Source organism: Acomys russatus, chromosome 5 (assembly GCF_903995435.1).
Source record: "Acomys russatus chromosome 5, mAcoRus1.1, whole genome shotgun sequence".
Classification (NCBI taxonomy): domain Eukaryota; kingdom Metazoa; phylum Chordata; class Mammalia; order Rodentia; family Muridae; genus Acomys; species Acomys russatus.
The window spans coordinates 15,563,474-15,589,989 of NC_067141.1; the positions used below are offsets into that span (position 1 = coordinate 15,563,474).

Consider the following 26,516-nt stretch of genomic DNA (forward strand, 5'->3'; position numbering starts at 1 on the left):
TTTTGTTTTAATCCCCAGGTTTGCATGTTGACAGCCAAGATTAGCCATCACACATACTCTGCCATCACACTCTCCAGGCACACAAAAATCTCTCTGGGCGCACACACACTGACCCCTGCACCACGCCTATAAGGCTCCCTGCCTGCCATTTCCCATTTTGTCTCTTTCATTCCTCCCTGCATCTGTCTCAGTCTTCTTGATAGGATCCCCTCCGCCAGCCCCATGAGCACAATAAGCAGGCTGCTGTACTGCGTGGAACCCAGGAGGCCAGCTTGTAAAGCTCTGGAAGCCACCCCTGTTTAGAGTCTTCACTTTCTCCCCCTACCCTGTGATCCTGGCTGGGCATTCCTGTGTATATGCAGGGTGAACACAGCCATGCCCATTGTCCACAGTAGCTCTACTCCGGAGTGCAGAACTGTTTAATGTGCCCGTGAGCACTGTAGCCTCCAGTTCCTGCAGAGACCCAGTGCATGCGACCATGATGCTTTAGAACTGAATCCACAGCTGAGATCTAGACCTGCTTGCCTTCCGTCTCTGTGAGCTATTGCAGATAAGTGGGCCTGGCACATTAGTCTGCCTTGTTTTTCAGACCCTGACACCGACAAGGTGCCTGAGATAATGCTCTCTGAGTGATGGCTACTTTTTGTCTCTGAATCCCACTTAAAGACCTAACATGTGCTTCCCCAAATGTTGATTCCCTGATAATTCCCTAATCACCTGGGATGATCAATAGAAATTCCCAGAATACTCAAACCCCATCTTCTCTATAGCAGAAATAAATAGACAAAGATCCTAAAAAAGGATAGCAGAAAACATCAATATTCAGTAAGAGGCAGGTTACCTTGTTTCTTCTTTCTCACTGTACCATCAGCCCAAAGGTCTCTTTGATTGGCCCTGAGTACCGGAGGAGTGTATCTCTGGTAGCAAGCCATCTGGCCCCTGCTTCTGTCTGAAATGAACTTGGGGGTTGTCACTCCCCCAGTAAATATATCTTAGCTTCTGCAGCATAGTTTATTTGCTGGGATTTGGAGTGATATAATCCTTGATACTCCGGAGTGAAGGGAGGGGGGTAAGCAGTGGAATTTATGAATTGAAGTTGTTTTCCAGAAGCTACACCATCTGCTATATCTTGATTTCATCAGAGACCAGAGGGAAAGCAAAACCTGTGCATTCTAGGAGTTTGGGAAGGTGTTGTGACTTCCAAAGATGCTCAGATGTTCCACGGACACAGCCGTAGGTGAGCTTGCCTACCAGCCTCATGCAGAAGTGACAATTCCGTGCAAGAAGACATAAGCACACTCCTGAACACAGCCTCAGTGTGCTGTAGACACTCACTGCATGCGGACACCCCCGCGTGTTTCTAGAAACATTGCCAGCTTCGGGGGGGTGGGGGAGAAAGACCTGCATAGGGAGATCTTCAGGGGGTAACTTCTGGTGCTGGAAGAGAAGACTAGGACTGTTCCAGGTCCTGTGTGCTGAGCCTTCTAGGTGGGCAAACTTTTCTTCCCATCACTGGAGACTGAAGCAGATAAACATCCTTCCACATGGAAACAAATGTCTGTTTCTGTATTAGAACCATTACAATGCAACGGGGCCTATTGCCCCTGCAACAGGGTTGTATCAAAAATGCCTTTCCTCTTAGCTTTCAGCAGTATTGACTTTTCTCAGGGCTTTTCAGGTTAGGAGAAGTTTTGAAGCCCTGAGTCAAATTGCTAATTTATAAAAATACTGGTCTGTACGGAAAGCCATTTTTGCTTGCTTCTTGAAGTAGCCACAGTATTCCAGGCAGTGCAGAATCTGCCAGCTCTGACAGACAGTGATATCATTGGGCCAAAATCCCAGCTTCTTCACCCTGCTGCAAGTCAAGGGCAGAGTGCCAGAGGTGCAGAAGTTTGCACAAGTCCCTCAGTGCATCGTTTTACTTGCCTAGGTCGCATTGCAGGGGACAGATGCTCTCAGACTAGGATTGTGGTGGCTTTATTTTATTTTATTTTATTTACATTTGTCTATCTATTAGTTTTGATCATCAAAGGAAAACTTTCAGGAGTCAGTTCTTTTCTTCTACCATGTGGATTCTGGGTACTGAACCCTATTCAGGCTGACTCAGGGCTGTGTTTTGTCCTACTACTATTATTTACATCCTAGAATACCATCTGGGTGCTGCTTCGCACAGGACCCTCCATGGAATTTGGTCATAAAGATACACTAACTCCCAGTTGTCTAAGATGTTCTGTGCCTCTTTTGGGCCGTCGGAAGCACAGCTGTTTCTGCGGCTCCCCGTCCACCATCTCTGCATTAGAGTTGGATATGCCTTCTGTCTGCTTCTTCCACTTCTCTCCAGACCTAGGTTGCATTCCTTCCTGTCTTCACCTGTTCATTTTTTATGCTCATATTCTGCCACATCCCCATCTCTGCCCATCCTTTCTGTGCTAATCTGGGCTCTAGAGTGCAACGCCTTTGCTTTACTTCACCTTTGACACTACTCTGTCCTGGTTTCCCTTTAGAGCCTCCTCGAGCCCAATCCGTCCCTCTTCTTCTATTGGCCCTTCGTCCTTCCTTCTCCCCGCCAGAGGCCCCTTCCTCCTGAGTCGCTAACTGCTCCTCATAGCCTGATTCAGTGGTTTCATAATCCCATGCACTTTTGGGACTTCTTTCTTCTCAGTAGTAGCCAGACAGAAGGACCTGTTTGTCATTGACATCATCACTAAAGAATAAAAATAATCACCCTCAACTGAGTGTGGTGATGCCATGGGTGTCTCCACTCTTGCACCCTGGTTAAGAAGAAGTCAACAAAATGAGGAGATAGGTGAAGCCAACAAGGTTTATAAAGTTGAGAGTAGACACTCCCATAAGCACAGGCAGTTGGTTCAAGGAAGAGAGGTCATAGGGTTTGAGGTTCTGCCTTCTTATCCGCTCAGCCTGGTCTTGTCTAAGCCAGGCTCCCTATTGATGGGTAAACCATTTCTCCCACCACCTTCACGTAGAATCCATTTGACCAGAGGTAATTACTCCTTTTTGACATGGCTCCAAGTACCCTGGCTGCTATCATGAAGGCCTGTCTCCTGTGTTCTCTCTAACACTTCTTATCTCCGCACTTGGGAAACTGAGTCAGCAGTTCAAGGCCTGCCTAGGCTATGCAGTAAATATCAGGCCATTCAGGGCTATACAGCAAGACCTATCCAAGAAACTGTGAAGAAAAAGAATCACAAGTGAGTGTTCCAACTGAGTGAAGCCTCAGAGTTAACCTAACAGACTGTGGTGCAGCTCCCAAGCCCTGTTTAGGAGAATGCCTTACATTCTTGTGCCTTCACTTTGTGAACCTTACATACAATCCCAAATCTTTTTCCCTTTGTCTCTCTGGACACTCCCTCTCACTGTTGAGATGGAGCATGACTTACCCAGCCTGAGCTTCAAGCTTCATATGGGTCTGAGACGATCTTGAGCTCCTGGTCCTCTTGCCTTCACTTCCCCCAAGTGCCAGAGTTTCAGGCATGAAGCATTTCATTGTCCTTGGGTGGCATCCCCTCCCCCCCCCCATGCCCCATGTCCTTGATTCCTTATTGTCACCTTTCCTCTCTACTTTACCGAAAGATTTCTTATCGCTGTTTTAAATTGTGTGTGTGTGTGTCTGAAAGTGAGGGCAGGTACCCTTGAAGTCCAGAAGGGGGCGGCAGATCCCATAAGCTGGGGTTACAGGTGGTTATGAGACATCTCCTCTAGGTTCTAGAGCAAATCTTGACTTTCTGTGCAGAATTCTGTTCTGCACACATTTGCCATCATTTCTGGGGTATCTACCCCTGTGCTTCTCAATTGAAGTAGATAATTGAGGTCCCATGATGTGACAGGAAACGTTTCCATACTCTTATTTTTATCTTCCAAACATCTGCTTTAAATCATAAGTTATACCAGCTAAAAATGTGTTCTTTATTTTAACTTTTTAAAAATAATTATGAGACAGTTAGAACTTCACTGCCAGGAGTCAGTAGTGCAGAAGGAATCCTGACCCCCTCCCCTGACAGTCCTCTGTTTGGGTTTTTTCCTGAGAATTGACTCTCACTAGCAGTGCTGCTGCGTCAAAGTCATTTTAAAGGTGGCTTTTTAATCTGTCTGCTTGCTGGCGAGAGTTGATGGGTGAAGGTGAAAAATTAAATTTACACTGTAAGTTTAAAAGCTAAAAAGGAAACGGCATTTAGAAATCAGGAGGAAAAAAAAAACCCCACCTTAAATGTCTACTCCCATAGCCATGGTTTATCCGTTCTGTTTGTAAGCAATATGTTGACGTTACTTGAAGCCATTAGGGGGTCTCTGTAAACAGCCATGAAGTTGTGCTCTGTGAGCATGTTTTGAGTTCTCGTCATTCCCTCCTAGTGACCCTCCACAGTCCTGTCCCTTCTGTCTAGGTTCCAAATGCACAGTGCGTAGTCAGATTGACTTGTATGCTAAAGAAGGCTTTAGCTCGCTATGGCTTTTGGCTCATTAATTTCTTAACTGTTCTTTCTTGCTGCTGCAAGGGACTGGCCCCAGAGAGCCCTGTGTTCCCAACTGTCTCCAGACAGAAGTGCTCATGGAAGGCCTGAGTTGTCAGACGACAGAGCTCTCCTAGAGAGGGCTGCAGTCAGACACCATGAGCAGAATTTTCGAGGTGCAATGCGTGTACTTGGGGCCTCTGGTCGCCAGTAGCACAGTGGGCTCCTGGTAGCCAGCTGAGTCTAGTGCTTTTCCACCTCAGTGTCTGCATGAGCCACAGAGAGCTTTCAGCTCTGATTGGTGCTCCTCCGAAGACAGGTGCACAGCAGCCATCCTGTCCCCTCCTCCCCTCGGGTGTAGGCTGGGCAGAATGGAAACAGAAGCCACTTGTCTACCATGTGCCCACATTCAAAGTGCTGGTGGTGAGGTCTATATCAACCTGTTCCCTGTCTTCACTGAGTCTGTATCCAAGCACAGAAGATGGGGGGTGGGGGTGGGGGACATGACTAGCTAAGAACTGGAGCGTCCCACAGTGACGCATCTCAGGGCATCACAGGGGGTTCAGCCAACTTCAGTGCCAAGGAGCCACCTGCTGACACCACCTTTCTCCCCAGCTATCCTTGAAGGCCTGTTTAGCAGATGAAAACCGGCTTTTTAATTGGTTTTCTGCCCATTGCATCTTTGAAACTGTCCCGTGTAAGTGGTTTAAGTTGTTTCACACAGGGTTTTATTTCATTAGTGGTTCTCTGTGTGGATTCTAATGCTCACAGACTGATAATATGCTGCTCTGCTGGAAACCAGTGTGACAAAGAACCGTGTGTGTGTGTGTGTGTGTGTGTGTATGTGTGTGTGTGTCTGTGTGTGTGTCTATCTCTGTGTGTGTGTCTCTGTGTGTGTCTGTGTGTGTGTTGGTGGGGGGAGAGGAGACACTGTGATGTGCTACCAACTCTTAGCGCTTGAATATTCCTCCTCTTCCTCTCACATCTTCAGACAGCAAAGGCAAGGCTTTAAAGTGTTCTTAGTTATTAAAGTTTGAGTTCATTCAACAGTTCCTTATCTTTTCCAAGAACCCTGTGGAAATGATTCTAAGTAGTGCTTTAGACTTGAAATGCTACCCTGCTGGTGGTCTAAGCAGACTCAAATCCTCCCTTTCATATTTAACCATAGGCTCCTTGCATAGTGGTGACATTGACTTGAGGAAATATCAGTTATCAGAGTTATGGGCCACATTGTCTTTCTCAATGATTAAGTGAATTCCATACTAAAATATTTGGGAGGGCGGGTGCAGGGAGAATGCTCAGTAGCAAAGGTGACCTAGCCTTGCAACCTGAATTTGGTCCCAGTGCCCATGTAAAGGGAAAGGGGAAAACAGGCTCCACAATGTTGTCCTCTGAGCTCCACACTGGCGCTTTGGTCCCTGCACTGCACATACATACACATCATGCTGATAGAGTGAAATCCCCAGGACTCCTTATTAGTAAAGCAAAGAGGAGTTAGGGGTCGGGGGTAGCCCAGTCTGTAAAGTGCTGCTTTGCAAGAGTGAGGACCTGACTTGTGTCTCCAGAACTATCCACCCCCGCTGCAACCCGTGTGTGTGTGTGGGGTGTGTGTGTGTGTGTGTGTGTGTGTGTGTGTGTGTGTGTGTGTGTGTGTTAAGCCAGTTGTGGCTGTAATGCAGCACGGGGGAGCTAGAAGTAGGATGCTCCTCAAGGCTCCCCAGCCAGCCAGACTAGCTAATTTGCCAAGGTCCATGCCGTGCTTCCCACCATGATGACAATGGACTATACTTCTGAACCTGTAAACCGGCCCCATTAAATGTTTTCCTTTATAAGAGTTGCCATGGTCATGGCATTCCTTCACGGGAATAAAACTCAAACTAAAACAATTACCTGGATTGTTAATTGATGTTGGCAGCACCATTCCCTAGGCTGCAGGCCATGAATAGTGTAAAAGGAGAAGGTTTGGGAAACCAAATGATCAGAGATGCATTTACTCCGTCTGCTCTTGGCTGTGGATGTGATGGGACAGGCTACTTGGAATACTGCCTTAACTTCCCTGAAATGGTAGACTGCCACTTGGAGATTGTAAGACAAATAAACCCTTTCCTTCCTGTGTTGATTTTTGTCAAGGTGTTTGTCACAGCCACAGAAATGATGATAGAAAAGATGGAAAGATGCTGCAGGTGGGTCCCATGCAACTCCCCTTTAGTTTTTCCTCTTTTCAGCATCCCGAGGTACATTGGTCACAGCTAGGAAGCCACTGTTGAGAACCTCTGCATTTGTGAAAATGTTTGATTATATAATTTAATGATCTGTAAAATTTAGAGCCACACACATTAGCATCTTTCAAGGATATTTGGAAAAGAGAGTAGCTTAGAAATGTACACAAAAGCAAATTAAGTGGTAAATTGTGTGTGCTTAGTGTTTAGAAAGTTAAAAATCAATTAGTACCATTAAAATTATCTTTTGACTTAATAACATGGTAATGTTTGACTTGGGTTTTTCTTGAGCTTAATCCTTCTAACCTGGTGATGTATTTTCCACCTCTCCTTGTCAAGCAGAAGCTTCTTACCTCTGTCCAATGGGAAGATGGTAGCGCTAGGTCTGGGCCTCATGAGCTCCATCTGCTTCCTGAGTGATGCTTACCTAAACAAAGTGGCTCCTGTTTCTTTGTTTTTAGCTTTATTGAGCAAGGGCCCGACCCCATCACCAAGCTGACCTGGGCCTTACTCTGAAGTCCTTGAACTTGTGTCAGTCTCCTGTCTCTGCCTCCCCAGTGCTTCTAGTATAGCCATGAGCCTTCATGAGTGGCTCCTTCTTCTTTCAGAAGTGCCTTTAAAAACAAAACAAAACAAAACCAAACCAGAGTGTTATGGTACACACCTGGAATACCAACATTTTTGAGTTTGAGGCAGGAGGATGAGGTACTCAAAGCCAGCTCTGGCTACATAGTAAATCTGAGGCCAGCCTGGATATGTGAGGCCCACTCACAACAAATAGACACACAAATACCCATCAATGATAATGGCATTGGCTGCTCTCTTCTCAGTTCTTAGTCTGACTCTCCCTTGGTCATGTACGAGTGACCCAGGCCATCTTCCCTGGCTCTGTGACTTATCTTACGCAGCTGGGAAGGGTGAGCCGATGAGGCAGAGGGCGAAAATGGGTTGACACAGCACTGTTTGCAGCATCACTTTGGGTGCCTGTTCCTGACGTTCAGTCGACTGATGTAAGTTACAAATGTAAGTTAGGTATTCATACTTGGACATGTGTTCATAGGCATGTTTGGGGCAAACCTGGCCATGGCTCTTTAAAAAGTCTGTTTATTTAAGTTCTTGTTTGTGTATAAAGAGGGGTTCCCCCTGACTTATTTCTAAGCAAGAAGAAGATTCTAGTTTGCTTATATCCAGAGGTTATTTGAAGCCATGTCACTTAGAGTGAGGAAAGGCTGTTTGGAAATAAGGATTTTACATATACATAACCACAGGGGCCATGGCTTTGGTTATTTGGAGAGCCATATGAAGCAGGAATTGGGAGTAGGCATATGTTCTTTGGGTTCTTAAAAGAGGAAGCAAAGACACTGTTCCTACTTGTAGAACACTAAGTGGCTATCAGGTAAGAAGTGCCATTTGTGCTCTTCCATTCTATATGTCGTTGGTCACTGTTCTGATATGTGGTCCAACGTAGCCCAGGCTGGGTCTAAATTTACTCCATAGGTAAGGGTGGTTTTAAATCCTGATCCTCCTGCCTCTGCCTTCCAAGTGGGTGGCTACACTCTGCTTTGTCTACTTCTTAGTAAAGTTTTTGTATGTCCCAAAAGTTACATTTTCTACCAATTAACACTTTTTAATACTAGCAATCTGAGGTAGAGAGTGAGAACATTATATATTCCTACATGTCTAAAATATAGAAAATTATCTATGAGAACGAGAACAAGAAGAATAGGAGCCTGTTTCATGGGGCCAGTGTAATTGCAATCACCATGTTCTGAACTGACAGGATTTTTAAAAAAATAATTGTGCGATTCCCTAGGAAAGATAGAAACTGAGCAGTTACGTCTGTTAAGTGTAGGATTCTGGGCTTGGACAGCTTGCCCAGCAAGGCTGCTAGCATAGGAGGGTGTCCACAAGGACTTCCTGCTGGAAGCAGGAAGGGGGACTTTGTCCTTGGCTTGGCCCCTTGCCTAACAGCCCTGGCACTTTCTCTGAGAGCTTGCTGCCATCCCTTTAAAACCAAGAAGAACCCCACCCTCTTGGCCTGTACCTTTCCCCAAGTCTTCCTACCTCCTGTTGCTGCCCTCACAATATCCAATGATCAAGGTGCCAAACTGGGGAATTTGCATATGCGTCCAGTACTTTTCTATTTCTGTGGCAAAATGCAGGACAAAGGCAACTCAAGGAGGGAACAGTTGATTTTTGCTCATGATCTGCAGTTAGGAGTCCACCAGGGTGAGGAAAACTCCATGTTGGAGTGTGAGATGGCTGGTCACAGTGCTTTCAGTCAGGAAGGGCCTGGCGGCGGCTGGAACTGAGCTTCCTTTCTCCTTCTCTCCATTCTTTTCAGTGTGAGACACAGCCTGATGGCAGGGCCCACATAGGGTGGTCTCTTCTCATTGGTCAGAGTTCTCAGGAAATCCCCTCTCAGACACAAACATGGCTTCTAAATCCTGCCCAGAGCATCAGGCAGGGTGAACTGTTTGGCAAGTTAGGGGTTGCTAAGGTAATTTGGAGATGCTAGCCTTTCACGTACCAGTGGTTGGAAGCACAGCTTAGCAAAACTGATCACATCGCTCCCATCCTTTTACTCATTAACTGCCAGGCATGGAACTTGTATTTAAATCTGATCTCCATGGCAGTTAGTGTGTAACGTATGCTCACCCCAAGATGCTGGAGTTTCCCTGATGTTGCCTCTTTTCCCTCACACTGAGTGCTGTGGACTACAGAAGCATGGAATCTGCCAGTAGAAAATTATGCATAAGATGGAGGAAAATTGTACTCAAATAAAACTGAATAGTGCTTTCCAGCCCTGATTCGTATGATTTCTTGGCTTTGGCCACTCTAAGCCAAGGTCCCTTTCTCTGCTGTTGTGCCACATCTGCCTCTCCAGACTATGCATCCCTCCCCCTCTCCCTGGCACTGTTAAGTGCCAGCTCTCAGGCTCTGGGCATTGTGATTGCACAGCGGCACTTCTGGGGGACTGACCTTTTCTCCTTCCACACCCATCTTCACCTGGCTAGATACCCATCATGTCCCTCACCCCCAAAGCTCACGACTCTCCTCCTATGGCCCTGCCACACCTTTAAAGGACTTTTCTTACTAGATGCAGGAGCGAGGACATGCAGTACAAGCCATACCTCAGCACGGCACTTAGCCTGCAGCAAATGCTAAGGAACATAATGGGTACAAATGGAAGTGTGAATGTTCCTAAGACCCCAGTTTAAGGTAAAGTCCCCATGTGGTTACCTTTGGCTCATTTGGGCCACGCTGCAGCTTTACGTCTTATTCTGGATACCATCCATTTCTATGGTACCCTCTCCAGCCAGTTCCTTACTTAGTTTTTGGCATGTCTGCTCCAGAGCATCCATCCTGGGTGCCCTCTTCTTACCTACTCAAGTGCAAATTCCCTTGCTAAGTGAGCCACGACTAGGGGCTCCCATGGCATTGGGTTGGTGGGGATTATAGTGGCTAAGGCAGGCTTTGTTTGGCCATGCCATCTATACACAGTGCATCTGTACACTAGGGTACTCTGTGTCCCCATTCCGAAACCTCACTGTGTCCTTAGCTCTGTCTGGCCAGGCAGAAGACACGGGCAAGATGGGAAAGAGCTGGTTCTCAAGCCCTCCCTTCCTTAGTACTTCTTCCCCACCCTCACAGAGGAAAGTGCCTTCAGGAAGAAAGGTGTTGTTCTGGCTCAGGGTTCAAGGGTGCAGCCCCACATTGGCAGGGAAGTCAGTGTGGGAGCTTGAGCAGTTCTTCACATTGTCTCTGCAGTCAGGAAGTGGAGAGAGATGAACTCTGCTGCTCAGTGTATTCAGTCTGGGGCCCTAGCCCATGCTGAGGCTAGGTGCCATGCTGTGCTGTTACCTACATTTGGGGTGGGTCTTTTGTTTTCCATCAAACCTCTCTAGAGACATTCTCACGGGTACACCTGGAGTGTTTCTTCTAGGCATTTCCAAACCCAAGTTAGATGTTAACTTTAGCCATCACACTCTCCTTGCCTTAAGGCAGTGTCTGGTAGCCTTCCCCAAAAGCATCTGGCCACACTGGATGGTGGCCCAAACACTGCAAGACTGTACCAAAATAACCCATCATCTCTGCACTTGGGAATGTTGGAAAAGAACCTCCCTACCTGCTGGACCACTCACCACAGTGAGACCAGATGTTTTGACACTATGCAACATTGTGCAAACTTGAGGGGAATAGCTCAGTCACTGATGTGCCTGCCTCCTAAGCCTGAGTGTGGATCCTAGCATCCACACAATAGCTGGATGTAGCAGCCAATGAGAGGGAGGTTACAGACACAGGTGAAGCCTGGGGGTTGTCTTGCCTAGTTAGCTGACATGTAAGTTGCAGGTTCAGTGAGAGACCCTGCCTCAAAAAATAAGGTGGGGCTTTGGAGAAATGGTTCAGTGAGTAAAGGATGAGTGTGACTCTCCAGGATGTTGGCCTGCATCCACAATCCTAGTACTTTGAAGACAAAACTGGAGGCAGAAACAGGAATTCTGGGAGCTAGCTGGTCAGCTAGCCTGGCATAGCCCAATCTTGTTTCCTTTTAGTATGTTCCTAACAGTGGATTACTTTGTTGCATAGGCTTCATTGTTTGGGAAAACCCAGGTTTCCATAATGACTGTACTGATTTGCATTCTCCCTACTGGTGTTCTAGGGCTCTCTTACCTCACTTTAGCCTATGTTCTGTCTCTTCTCTCTTTGAACCAATAAACCTGTTAAGCCAGTGTAACAGTCTTTCTCGGCTTTTGAGTTTCATTTTCCCCTTCATTAGTGAGCAGAGCTGCTCATGCACCTGTGTGGCTGTTTAAATGTTTGCCCACACCCTTTACCAATTGTTTTCTCAGTATTGAATTGTTTGAGTTTTATCCAAATGATGGCTCCAAGCATTTCTTTTCCTAACAAATGGTTACATTATAGTAACTGTTTGTTTTGCTGTGAAACCTGTTAGCTTAATGCAATCTTATTTATTTTTACTTGGATTCACCGTCCATAACTATTCTGTGTTTTCTTTCAGTATACTATGCATGCACGCATATGTGCACACACACATTTTAAACGTATATATTATATATAATTGTTTTGCATATACTATGCATGTCATGTCCTATATACATACATATATACCTGTGCTATATTTTTGGATTTTTGAGGCAGGGACTCTATCACTATGTAGCCTGGAGTGGCCCGGTACTTACAGTGATCCTCCTGCCTCTTACTTGAGTTCTCTTGACTGGATCACACACATGTTGCAGTCCATCAAGCCAAGGTTTTAAAATGTACTTCAGGTTGACTTTTGCCTATGGTATGCGAGTCCAGTTTCATTTCTCTACATCTGAATCAACTATTCACTCGGCATCAGTTGTTCAATAGACAGCACTCTCCCCTTACGTGTTCTAGGCATCTTTATCAAAAGTCACTTGCTTGACTGCCTGGGGAAAAGTTCACAAGGCCTCAACCCTACATAAGGAACTATAGGCAACTGAGTAAAGCTGGGAGTGAGAGAGGTGGTTTTCCCCAAGGAAAAGCACACCAATTGGTTGTTCAGTGCCAAATACTCAGCCTTGACAACATATGTACAAATAACATTATATGGACTCACTAGGTTACACTTAGGAATATATATGTATATACAAATACATGTATATGTACAATAACAATGAAAAAAAGGATTTGAAGGAGAATGGAGGACATATGGGAGAGTTTAAAGGGAAGAAAGGGAAGGGAGAAATATAATTCAACTACAATCTCAAAAACAACATGTTACTTGGATTCTCTTCCCACCTCTGCTCTTTGGTGGATATGTCTGAGTTTCTGCCTGTGCCATGCTGTTTTGATTACTGTAGCTTTGCTTTGTGTTTTGAGTATGTTGCCTCTAATTTTGCTCAAGATCACATTGAAAGTTCTAGATCTTTTGTGGCCTCATACAAGTGTTTATTGCTGTTGGGTTGTTATTGTTGTTGTTTTTATTTCCGAGACTACTGCCCTTGTGATTTTATTGGACTTGCATTGATCCTGCAGGTCACTTTGGCTTGCATGGCCATTTTAACAGGATTAATTCTTCTAGGCTTTAAGCAAGGTGTTTCATTCTTCATCTTTGTGTCTGTGCCTTGTATGATATCTTCCAGGAGTGTTTCTGTGTTCAGTGTTTGGCTCTGCCTCATCTTGGCTAAACTGTGCCTGGTTTAGTGGCTTGTTCTCTGGTGCACTGAATTGTTCCTGTTGGTGGAGACTTTGATCAAGCACCCTGAAATGTTGTATTTCCAAGTTTTCAGTCAGTGTTGTTCAGGGCAGAGTGCAAATTTATATCAAGTATAGTCTGAGGAGAGGTGTCTTTAGAGAGGGGGTAGGCTGAATTCAAAGTGATTTTTTTTTTTTTGAGACAGGGTTTCTCTGTGTAGCCAGAGTGATTTTCTAATATTTAAACATCCTCCTCAAATCCTCTTCTCAGAGATATTTTGAAAAGATGTATTCAGTACATAGCAGCTAAGAATGTGTATCTTAAATTCACAGTGAGAAGTCTTTCAGTGCAGGAATCTTAGACCACTCTGTTTCCCTACAGGTCTGAGATCTTTAAAGGGCCTATACAAGAAGCCATATTCCTTCCAGTTGTTGACAGGCTCCTTTCCTTGCTTAGAGTCATTGTCAAAGAGAGTGGCACTCCTTTCTAGCTGTGCATATCTGCATGCCTTCTTCTTTTCTGTCCTCGCCTTTAGAAAAGTGGGAACACCGCACATCCCCTAGGCCCAGTGGCGGGGTCCCCTTGGGGATGACTATGACATGGGGGGAGCCCTCTAGTGCAGTCTGTAAACAAAAGGAAGGCGCCTGCCCTGGATAAGTAAGCATCCTAGTATGGATGAACAATGGATGCAGCTATGTAGCTTGCATGGAGGTGACCCCTAAATGGAGGTCATACCAGCGATGGGTTGGGACTTCAAGTGTGCTGGGACCAGACCTGTCTCCCACTTTGAGTTGGAAGGCAATTGGGGAAGTTCTTGCAAAGGATGTTAGGCACCCAGTTCTGCACGAAGCAGCAGGGAGGTCAGCCTGGTGTCCCACAGAGACACAGATAGGGAGAGCTAAAGAGTGCAGGTGGTAAGGCCAAGGACAATGTGATCTGCCAGTGTGGTTGGGATAATGATCCAAAGGATGTTGAGTTGGAGAGGCAGCAGAGAGGACTGCTGCAACACTTGGGAGACTTAATAGGTTTACAAATGGGATTCAGATTAACATACCTCAGCCACACACACACACACCCACACGTGTGTGTGTGTGTGTGTGTGTGTGTGTGTGTGTGTGTGTGTGACCTTGGGTGTCTTCTTCAGTCACTCTTCACCTTGATTTTTGAGACAAGCTCTCTCATTCTTTTTTTTTAACCTGCTGCTCACCAGCTTGGCTAGTCTGGCTGGCCAGCAAGACCCAGCTGGCCTCCTGTAGATGGGCCATCGTGCCCTGCTTTTTGTTTTGTTTTGTTTTGTTTTAAGGGGGTTTAAAGGATTGAACTCAGGTCCTCAGCAAACACTTTACCAACTGAGCCATCCCCCAGGCCCTGTTTTTCTTTTTTGACTTACAATAATGGTTTTACCTAAATCAAGGAGAGTCTCCCTGGGCAGTGCTCAGGGTATGTAATCCCGTTAAAGAAAGGCCACCTAATAACTGTACTTCTCGCTGACTGATCACCCAAGATGGCTGGGCTTTGCTCCTTCTGGATCCTGAAGCAGCCTGCTGAACTGCATTGCCAGTGGTCTCCATCTCATTATCCCGAGCTTCTTGCTCGACAGGGATGGCGACTATTTCATTTTGCAAACTTTTAACTATGTAGCTAGATAATTAGCTTGTGAGAAACAGTCAATTTTGCAAACAAGTTGAAATTCTGGAAAGTAATTAAAATTAGTCATTATTGTGCCACTTTGTGGGTTTACCTTCCACCGCACGCTGTTAAGATCTTGTCTGAAACAAAATTAATAAGGAATAAAGAATCTCAACTGAGCATCTGGTCCAAAGTGACTTCCACTTTGCATGTGTCCAGGTAACTTGTGGTTGAAGTTTGGGATTCATGTGAGGGAAAATCAATTTTTTTGTGTGTTGTTGTTATTATGATACCTCTATCATTTTATGTGTGGGATGAATTATTGAGACGTCTGTGGCTTTTCATAGCTAAAAAAAATCTATAAAACATAGGGATTTTGTTCAAGGAGAGTAATCTCAATAGAGCGTTGTTTATATTTTATAATTAAAATTATGATTGGTTGGCCTCAAGATCGAACCTAGTCATGTGACAGTCACAGGTGCAGCTGTGAAGTTTGATGGGATGGTACCATCTCCTCTTCTAGTACCATTTTTGTAGCTGAGTAAGAAATAATAAGGTGGAAAGTGGACAGTGGTGCCGGGGCCTCTGAGGAGAGTTCAGGGCCATGTGGCAGAGTTAGGGGTCCCTTTGTATAGTCTTCAGTGGAGTGGAAGAGGTTGCCATGTGATTGATGGGTGGTCTACAGTAGGTGTTGGCATCCAGGATGTCTCTGAATGAGCCATGAGGGTGGGGAGGGCAAGACTCTAGAAAATTAAGTCAGTGTTTATAGAAAATAAATTACTTTCATTTTAATCAAAATGGAGGAGCTATAAAAAATGGTGAGGCCATAGATAACATATATACCCTGGAGAATTTTCCTCAAAATCTGGACATCTGAAAGATCTTCTTTCTGGATAAAATATAACATGAGCCATCTACAGACTTTACTCACCAAGAGCATGGTGTTCATTTACTGCAGGAACCAGATGGTCCTCTTGTGATACTGATTAATGTCAGCTCTGACAAGTGAAAGTGATGCTTAGATTCAGCTGCCAACAAGCTTCCCCACCGGCACTCCTACCCTCACCCCACCCCTACTCGCACCCCACACACCTGAATCTTCTGAGAAGAGTGTGAAGTTTTCCTAGCAGGGCCTGGACATTGCAGGTAGAGTGTGACTAGCAACCCAATAGCAATCTCCTTGGGTTTTTGACCTTTTTGGATTTATCTTTGCTCTCTTAGTGAGAACTCAGAAGCATCCTTACAGTGTACTTCATTTGGTTTTTGAGACATGGTCTAACTGTGTAGCCAATTCATGGCCTCAAGATGCACATCCTCCTGCCTCCTGAGTGCTGGGGATCCAGGTGTGCACCACTGTGCTGTGCTAACTGTATGGTGCTCACTTTTACTGTTAATTACTCTTCCATAGCAAAACTCTTATCTTGTAGTAATATCCAAGGCCATATTTGTTCGGCCTACTGTGTTTAATTAATTAATGAACTACATCCCTAGTTGATAAATGCTTACTTAACATGGTGGTAATTAGTTCTTTCCTAAAGTACTGTTCAAAGTAGTCATTAAAAATTAGCCCCAAAGGCATGACCATTAAAATCACTAAGGTGCTGGAAGACGGCTCCATGATTAAGAGCTTCTGCCACTCTTTCAGAGGACCTGAGTTCAGTTCCCAGCACCAACATCAAGTGGCTTGTATCTCTAGTACCAGAGGATCCGACACCTTCCTCTATCCCATACCTGCATGACATACATTTGTACATATGCACAAATCAAATAAATCTCACAAATAATGAGCAAATGAAAAACACAAAGTCCCTGCTGTTATTATTGGAGGTTGAGGTTATCCTGACAGTTGCTGGCCTGGAGTGAGGCAAGAAACAGACAGTGGACTGAGCTCAGTGTGGAAAGACAGCACCAAAATATTTACAGTCACCACCTTGATTTATTTAGAAACCCACTCCAGAGCAAAAACAAAAACTTTGAAAGCCATAAAATAATTCCATTAAGTTGTATGATAAAATATGCAAATATAGCCACCAAAGGGAAGTTTTCCTAAGTATATAGAAAGAAAGTAAAAACTTACTGAAAAACAAAACAAAGACCTACTTTACCCTTAACATTGAAAATAGCAAGATCTTTTAAAGGACCCTAACAATAACATCCATCAAATATTCACCAATGGCATAAAAATAGACTGGGGCAGTTTGGTTTGTGTGTTTAAATGGGAGAGCTGTTTTGTAAGCTCCTCAATTCAGGTAACAATTCTATGAAAGTCCAATTTGAATCCCAGCGGAACTTGTTTGAAACTACAATATGTGGTTCTGGAGTTTACTTACAAGACGAAATTGACTTGAGATGGGTGGGGCCAAGGCTTAGAGGGTAAAGTGCTTGCTGTCCATGCAGGAGGATCTGAGTTCAAATCTCCAGGGCCCAAGTGGAACCTGAGTGGGTGTGAGTACCTGGCTGTAATCATCCGAGTGGGTGTGAGCACCTAGTTGTAATCCCAGTACACTGAGGGTAAGGGCAGGCTCTCCATAACAAGCTAGCTACATCAGAGCCAGCAAGCTCTTGGCTCAAGGAGAGTTGCAGCCTCAATGTAAGTAAATATATACATAGGAGACAGACAGACAGACACACAGACAGAGATCCAGCCTGAATAAAAATAAACCTATAGAAGATAGATTATAGATAGATGGATAGATAGATGATAGAGAGATACATGGTAGACAGAGATCTAGCCACAATATAAATAAATATATTGAAGATAGACTTTTTGATAGATAGAAATCTAGCCTCAATATTAATAAATATGTAAAAGATATATTGGTAGAGATGCAATATATTTTATACTTATATATAAAATTATATTTAAATAATATACATTTACATTATTTATTTTTATTATATTTGGATAAATATAATAATAAATATAAATTCAAAACACCCACATGATACACACATACATGTGTAAAAATTGTTTTCTTTTTCTTTTCGAGTTAGTCATGCCTATGTGTTGCCTCAAAGCCATTTTTTTTCTTCCTTCTTTTCTTTTTGTCTGTCTTTCTTTTTTCTTCCTACCTTCCCTTCCTTCCTTTACAAAAAGGGTAAAATAGTAGAGAAACTGGAGAAAAATGTGTCAAACAAGAGTTTCCAGTTAAGACTGGGTACAGGAGACAACAACTCCCTTAAGTTAAAACTACTTTGTTTCTGTGTATAAACATTGGCTGGAGGAATCAGTATTGCATTTATAGGGAATTGTAATATCTCTCTCTCTGTGTGTCTCTGTCTCTGTCTCTCTCTCTCTCTCTCTAGTTATATTAGTCTAACAGTGTAAGTTCTGAACTTTAAGTGATTGATATGTACGCTTTTATAACTAAATAAAAGATATGTCATATTTCTAGTTCCCTCAAAACATCTCTCTTACCTTATTTCTTTGTCTCTTCCCCTTGTTAGTTATTTTTCCTTCTGAAGACACACACACACACACACACACACACACACACACACACACACACACATACAATGTCAGCTTTCAAATCTGGCTTCTTTGAGTCTTGTAGGTTGAACTCAGGTCATCAGGCTTGGCAGCAGGTGCCCTTACCTGCTGAGCCATCTTGCTGGCCATTATTATTATTATTATTATTATTATTATTATTATTATTATTATTATTATTATTATTATTATTTCTCTTCCCATGTTATTCAGCCAATGTGAGTAAAATTGAAGACAATATAATTTTATGATATATGCATCTGTTTTGCATTTCCATTTTCATCTGTAACTGTGATGGCAATGGAACCCTCTATGTACAGAAATCAGTTATAGAAATGTGTGGACACTGATTCCTCCATTAAATAGCAGGGGTTTATTAAGGCTCTGTTACTCCTGTTTCTGTTACTTTGTGCTCACTGATACTGTCTATCATGTCATAAGGCTTGGGGAGTCCTGAGCTCTCTAAGGCTCTAATTTCGCCTGATTTATTGAGTTTATAAAAATAAGATATAAAATCTCTACTTTACTATCTTTCTGGTGTTGACATCAAATGAACTTTATTAAGAAGTTGCATCCGTAGTATATAATCTTCATTGCACTATGTATCAGTTGCTTTTTATTGCTGTGATAAAACACCATGAACAAAAAGCAAATTATGGAAGAAAGAGACTATTTGGGCTTACGGTGCCAGAGGGAGAATCCACAAGAAACCATATCTCAGTCTGCGAGAAGGAAGTAGAGAGGGTAAACTGGAAGTGGGGGTGAGGTTATACACTGAAAGCACACCCCTAGTGACGTATTTCCTCCAGCAATGCTCCACCTCTTAGAGGTTCCATAACTGTCCCAAGATATGCTGGGGGCTAAGTGTTCAAATACACGAGCCTAAGTGGGACATTTTGTAGTTTTTATCCTTTATTATCTATGACAAATGTGAACAGGTGTTTAAATTATTACATTCAATAAGCAGCAAATAATTATTACGGGTAACTTTATATCCAAGTATTCCCCCTTTGGTATGTGTTCTTTAAGCATCTTTCCATAATTACTGCCTCTGTAAAATTTAAATTGATTTTATTTTTAAAATTAAATTTCTTTCCTCAGTGTGCCTGGAATGAAATGAGATACTAATACTTTATGAATTCAACCAAGCACACTGTTTAAATTTAATATTTAATTTTGTTGCTCGTAGTTTAAAATCCCTAATAGATGGCATTAATGTAGTTTATCAACCATGCTGTTTTCAGTTTTATTTTGTGCCTTTTTATGGTCTTCACTTTGGTTCTTCATAAAATAAGGGAATTATGATATTTTGGAAATTAAATGAGTGAAAATTAACCATATGTTGAATAAAGAGATCGTGTTATTGAATTTATCCTCTCTCTCTCTCTCTCTCTCTCTCTCTCTCTCTCTCTCTCTCTCTCTCTCTCTCTCTCTCTCTCTCTCACACACACACACACACACACACACACACACACACACACACATCTCTGTTCTTTCTTCCTTTTTGTCACCCATCCCTCCTCCTCCTCCTGACAAGGTTTCCTTTTATGCTGCCTTCTAACTCATGCCTTGGTTCCTAAGTTCCTGGTACCTCTGGTTTCTAAGTTTTTCTTGGATTCAGAGAAGGCGGTGGGCTTATTACTAGATCTTCACCATCTTCCTGTCCAGGTCCGCTGGCCACCACCGCTCTTTCACTTTCCAGCTTCCAGAATTCTCTTGTCCACCATTGCTTCTCACTCTCTTGGTCCTTGTAACTCTACGGTGTTGATGTTGGTTTTTGAGACAGTCTCTCTCTTTACTTAGCTCTGGCTGTCCTGGAACTCACTCGCTCTGTTACCAGGCTGACCTGGAACTTAGGGAGATCATCAACCTTGTCTTTGCTTCCCAAATGCTGGGACTAAAGGCATGTGCTACCACACCTGGCTGTTCTCTGCTTCTGAAACATGCTCCTCATTGTCAGCATGGTAAGAAGAATCAGAGATAGGCCCATGCTTTGATGTGTTATATGGAATTCCCACAAATATGTTTTGGTAAGCATCATCCTGTAAAGACTCTGAGGAGTCTTTGGGCTAGACTATGACATCTTTAGATTTTCTTTGTGCTCTTGACTTTCTATTTTCCTCATTTTGTAAATTTTTTTTTTTTTTGGTAGAAACAAGAGAATATACACATTTCAGCCCTAGAGTTTTCTTTCAAAAATAGCCTTTGTGCACCATATTTTCCTTGTGTGTCAATACCCAAACCTTACCCATAGGAACTTATTTTGATTTGCTTTTGACTTCTCAATAGAGGGTGTAAGTCCCAGGCACATCCCTTTCCTGCATTCTACCCTAATATTGCTGCTGGCTTATTGATCCTTTGATTTGACTCTTCCTCAAAGTGTGAGTTATCACAAACCCTGGGGGTTACACGTTTCCCCACCTCCACTGCCGTGTTTGCCCAGTGATGCCACAGATGATTGCTGTCTCTTTAATTTTTTTTGGCAGGTGGTTATCCTAATGCAATTTCCTTTTTTAAGACCCTGTCTTGGTATAAACATGCTGCATTTTTTTTACCAAGACCCTGCTAGGAGTCACCAAGTATTCTCCCAGAGTCACATCACCAGAACTAGCCCATCTTCACCTCCAGCCTTTACCCTCTCTTTGCACATGTACCATGTTCTGGGTGTGCATTAGCTGCATCCAGCAGCTTCTGTGATCTGGAGCGGCTCATACACCGCATGGGATTTTTGGAAAAGTAGACAGTGTTCACATTTCCGCCTATGCCACACATGCCAGACTGCAGACACGTGTGTGAAGTGGGAGCTGCGGGGCACATGAGTCAGCTCACACCCGGCTGAGAGAATCACTAAACTAACTTCACCAGTCATGTGGATGCAACCTCCCCCAATCCAGGAATGAATACTCTTGGGGGTTTTCCTTCTTATCCATGTACTTGTCCTCAGATCTCAAACCTTATATGGGTACTGCTGATCCATCTAAGAGGCACTGCGTCAGGGCTGGCTCTCCTTTTGTTTCTGTTGTACCTAGCCTCACCACCACCACCACTCCCATGCTATTCTACCCTGAGGCAGCATCTTACATTGAATTTACCAAATACAAAATATCCCTTGCTCCCCTACCTGCGCCCCCCCCCCCCCCCCCCTGCCCCCCCCCCCCATCTACCTGTTCTAGGTTCTACCTGTCTTCTACCCTACCCATCTTTAGTCCTCACTGTCTTTGGTTTGACCCACCCCCAGGCTCACCTGGCCTCTGGTCCTCCTGCCTTCTTGCCCTGCTCTGCCCGCTTCTCCGTTCTGCCTGTGTGTCCTACCAGACCGTACGTCATCCTTGTTGCTAATGCACTGAGGACACACAGGGATTTAAAACTGGTCGCTGAAGCTAGTTCTTCAGGGAATTGTAACGTGTATGCAGAGGGGGTGATCAGGCCAGGATCAAGAAGTGATGTAAGGCAGTTGCCATGTCTCCCCAGACAGCAGACCCTCGATAGATGCCAAGATAAGAGAGTAGGAAGTAAAGGGCTCAGGCAGGGAGAGGTGGTCCCTCCTTACAGATGACATCTTTCTGTTCTTACAGGTGACATCTCTGTCTTTCAAGACCACCTTTTAAAGTTCTAAAACATGCTGCCTATAAAAATAACATGCTCTGGCCCTTCTTCCTTGACGACAGCCTGGAATCTTTTTTTCCAGGCATTTTTCTCTTTTATCTTGTCCTTGTATTGCGGATTCGTGCATAGAAAATGTCTTTATTCTTGTTCCTCAACTAGCACTTCTTCTTACTAAAGTACTTTATAGTTCTAAGGTTAATATCCAGGGATTGCAGAATATTTCAGCACAACACTGTGATACAAACAAGGCAGTCCATTGCGTGTGGACCGTAGGCCGACAGTGGTCTTCCTGGCCTCTGAGAGGCCAGTGTAGTATGTCCAAGGCAGTGCTTGGAGGATTCACTCTTGACGTTTACCAGAGATCCCGCTGTAACTGCCATCCTGCATTTCATCTTTCAACTCTATAAAATATATGATTTAACACAATTTCTTGCTTTGAGTGCTTAGATATTTTTCAGAAATGCAATGGACACTGTTGGATGTAAAAATTTCCTCTCCTGAATTACCTTTTCAGGTGGATTGTTAGAAGGAGAATTACTGAGGAGATGAGTATTTTCTTTCCAAGACTTTTCAAACCTCTCGCCAAATTGCTTTTTAAAAAGGTTATAGCAATTTACGCTCGCACCGGCCCTGTGTAAGAGCCCTCGTCCTCTGTACCTTCGCCTCTCAGCACTTAAATCCTGCCTTGCTGTTCTGGCAGCGAATAACGATGTATCATTTTCTTCTTGATTACTAATGAGGCTCACATTTTTTGTTTATGAGGCAGTTGGTGTCCTGGTGTTCTAAGTACAATTGACTTCTCTGCCCTTACTCTGCATTGCTTTGAAGTCATAGGAATATCTCTTATTTTTATTTTGTTAATAATCTTTACACTGTGGCTAGAGCTGGAGCCCAATCCTCAAACTTAAGTTCCAAGAACCAGCTCTGTATGATGGCTTACCACCAGCCCACCCACTGTTTAAAAGTAAAATCCTCAGATGACTCCTAAAATGCATTTAAAATAATTAAACCAAAAAGTGTTGTGATTTTCTTTTGAGTCTGTAGAATAAGAGGTCTTTTCCCCCCCACAGTTCTTTCTAGTTTTGTTCCTGGTATACAACTGATTTCAAATAACATTTTCACACACACACACACACACACACACACACACACACACACACACACACAAAACACTTTATCCATTCTTACAGACAAATATATGAGCTAGATTGCACTGGGTTCCAGTGAGGCATGAAGGAAGCTTCATTGTGTGGGCAGTACTCACCCCATAAACAACATACTGGTGTCCCAAGTGCAGGGATGGAAGAGGGAATGTGTCTGGGAAGGGTAGCACATGTTTCCCCCCAGCTAGTGGAGTGCCATGTTGCAAATTGCAATTGTGCCAAGCCAGCAAAACTTGCATCCTCTAAAGAGAGCAGTGGCTGAATGGTACAAACTGCTTTTGGCCCATTTCCTTAGGTTAAGTAAAAGGGGCACACGGGCTGCCAGGGAACACTCTGCTAACTCATGGGATGGCCCTCTTTCTGCCCTTTCGGGGTCTGCCTTAATTAGACCCAGCGTTGTTAAATAAGGGGCTCCTTGGCTGCTTTCTTCAAGATGTTCTCATCTAGCTAAAAGACTCCAGCTGGCCACTGACATCCTCTCAGGACTGTCTTCCTGGGGGACAGCCCCTCCCCCACTGTTTTCTTTGCTTAGCATGGACTTTCTTGATTACCTGGCAATCTGTGCTTTAAAGAGTGGTGTCTCCATCACCTCCTCTGCCCTCTGCCCTCTGGCCTGATCCAGGTGTGCTGGCTTTTCTTATGGAAGTGACTTTAAGCAGAACCTTGGATCTTCCCAAGGCCCCTAAGTAGTCATTCTTTGCTTTTTCTTTCACGGTAGGCGCGTTGATGTTGACGTCACACTCTGATTCTAAGTCACTGCCTCAGTGGCTTTGTTGAGTCTCAAGTGGAAGGCTGCACTGCTGAACTGTCTTGACCTGTTCCATTCCTGCATGGATGCTTCTCTAGAAAGGCCGTCTTCTCACAGAGTAGATCACGGCTTCCAGACCACCTGCATCAGAGTAGAATTTGAGGCATAGTATTGTAGAGGCCCTTCCTCCTCCTCTCCTAACTTTTCTCTGAAAATGACAAGAATGGGACGTGGTGAACATTTAAGGCATATTGGTTGTCTGCAACCAAGTCTGTGCATTCCAGCCCCGGACTGCTAGCTTCACACCTGGCTTTACCACCTACTCCTCTGAGGATACAGTCTCTGAATCTCAGGTTAACTGCCGGAGAATGAAACAAGCAACAAGTCTTACAGGTGACTGAGTGAGAGTGTGGCTTTAGGGCTTGGCTACCGGCACTGACAAGGATGAGCGCTCAAGGCATTCCATCTCCTGAGGAGAAGGTGAGGTGCACAGGCAGCTTCTCTTGAGCCCAGTGGGGTGCCAAATATTTATATGTCTTTCAAAAGCTCCCATTCATAAACAAATGGCCTTCTAATACAAAACAAGCATTATTTAGCTCTTTCCCAGAACACCACAAACTTGGAATCTAAATCTCAACAATTACCATTAGTCACAAAAAATTTACATTTCTGGGCAAATGGAAGATGCCATATCATCATTATTGTATTTGTTCAATTTGCAAAATGTGTCCTTCGAGGACTCATTTGGAAGCCTGTGCGTATGCTACAGATAGAAAAATATATTGGGCTCTAACGTTCACTGTAGAGTGCATGTTCCAAATTAATATAATAGACATTTAGGCATTCAAATATATTGTTGGAAAAATTGGAATTAGTAAAAAGGATGCAATTTGGGAGTTCATTTACTAAAGAAAAAATAGGATGTGTTTCAAACTATATCCCTCTTATTATTCTACCAGACTCATACAATTTAATGGAAGTTAGTATAGGTCCTGAGTGGCTTCAAATGTCGTTAACTTATGGGTACATATTTAAAAGCAAGGACGGCTCTGTGATATTAGCTCCCCAGCCTGCCAGTAAGAAGTTGTATTTATGGCAACAAGAGTGCTCAGCCCTGAATTTCTCCCTAAAGCATGCACCTTTCAAGGAACACCCAGGAGTCTGCGCACTGTCCAGACTCCTTGGACAATTGCTTTGGTCCTTTACTCTGTCCAGCATCTGCATTTGCTTGTTGTTTTCTGGCTTTTCCTTCTTCTGCTGTCTCTCCAGCTTCGTATGGTCTGAGAATTCCCACTTCTCCCACTGGACATCCCAGCGAGGCTGCCTTTTTCCCCAATGCTTCCCTAGTGGCAGAATTTACAGTGGGGTTGGTTTGTAGTGATTGTCTCTGGATTGACCAAGGAGGACATGGGCAGATTTGGAGAAATAAAATGCCTCTTTGCCGTGGCTCTGGAAGAGGAGCTGTGCACACATCTGCCTGATAATAAAGACGGCTGATTTCCAAGAATGCTACATCAGTGATTGGAATTTCAGTCTTGTCTTTAATTTTTGTGAACTTAATTAAGGAAGCAGGCATTTAAAAGTTGTTTTTCCATTCCGGAAAACCTTTTGTCAAGATGCCCTTAATCGTTTAATATGGTTAGAGACAAATGAATCCACTGTATTCTCGTGGTACAAACAAACAATGTCGGATGTGACCTAGGCCATCTCTGGTTGACCTTGAGTACCATGGAGCAGAATTGTGACTTCTGCCCAGGTCCCATGCCAGTGATGGTCATAGAGCCAGCTCCGTGGCTGATGTCAGTTCTTCCCACAAGGATTTTTCTTCCGTATCTAATTCCACCGTCCAATCCACCTACAGGGGAACTTCGTGGCTTGCATGACAGCTATTTTACGGCAGATGGAAGACTACCATTATGCCCACCTGATCAAGACCTTCGGGAAAATGAGGACAGATGTTGTGGTGAGTGTCATTCCTTTCATGTCACAGGACCAGCTGTGGAAGTGGAGGGTGGCATCTATATTTTCATTTAAAAAAGAGTTTTGCATGGGCACTTCTCTGGTTGGTGTCAGAAGCCACTCTAGGAAGCTTCTACATGGAAGCTTTTGACTAGCCCCAACCTAGAGTATAACTGTGGCTGAGCCTGGAGACACCCCATCTGTTCTGGTCACAGCATCTTTCCCCTTGTTGCTGGGTCACTAACAATCATGTCTCTCGCAGTCATTAGCCCCTATCATGTCTTCATTGACTACCTATAGCAGTAGCTTGTCAACCCCCCTCCTGGACCTTAAGCTATCTTCGGCTATTAATTAGTGCTAATCATAGACACTCATCAGCATTCCTCCTAATAACTCCTTAGTCCTCCTCACGCAAACTATGATGCAACTTAATTGGGAGAGGGTAATAGGGAAATTTATTGCTTAGGAGCTACCTCCCTAATGGGCTGAAATTACACTGCCATATGGCGAATATCCTTTGCAAAGCTGCACCAAACCTGCTGGCAGGCTTTCTAGTGAGGAGCTAATATGAATTCTTGGATTCTACTTTTAAGGACTCACTGGTCCTGTTGAATACTTGTAGATTACTGTGTGACACAGCTAGCTCACATGCTATTTCCAGAACAAGACTTAGTGCTTTTGGCCTCTGCCTTACTGAAGGAGGAAAGCAAGAAGAGGATGTTCATGATTTCCTTCAAAGAGCTAAGTCAAGGACCAGGTTTTCTTGTTTGTGGCCATAGTAGGTAGGTGGGTAGACAGAAAGACAATAGAAATGTACACAGACAGATCATACATACACACACACACACACACACACACACACACACATATACATATTCATATATAGATGATAGGTAAGTAAATCTCTAAGAATAGGGTAAATTTATACCTCAAAATTATAACAGATTTCTTTATAGGTAGAGACATGATAGATTGATAGAAGACTGATAAATGATAGATTACTTGATAGATGATAAATGATAGGTTGATAAATATATTGATTATGATAGATG

The 26,516-nt window shown here is 43.8% G+C and overlaps 1 protein-coding gene across 1 annotated transcript in view; it reads left to right on the top strand.

The window, feature by feature from the left end:
• Positions 1-26,516, top strand: part of Dock1 (dedicator of cytokinesis 1) — a 508,411-nt gene that overhangs the window by 299,066 nt on the left and 182,829 nt on the right. The window contains exon 28 of the mRNA XM_051145486.1: positions 25,367-25,468. Coding sequence (XP_051001443.1) covers positions 25,367-25,468 — 102 coding nt within the window. The remainder of the gene's footprint in view (positions 1-25,366; positions 25,469-26,516) is intronic.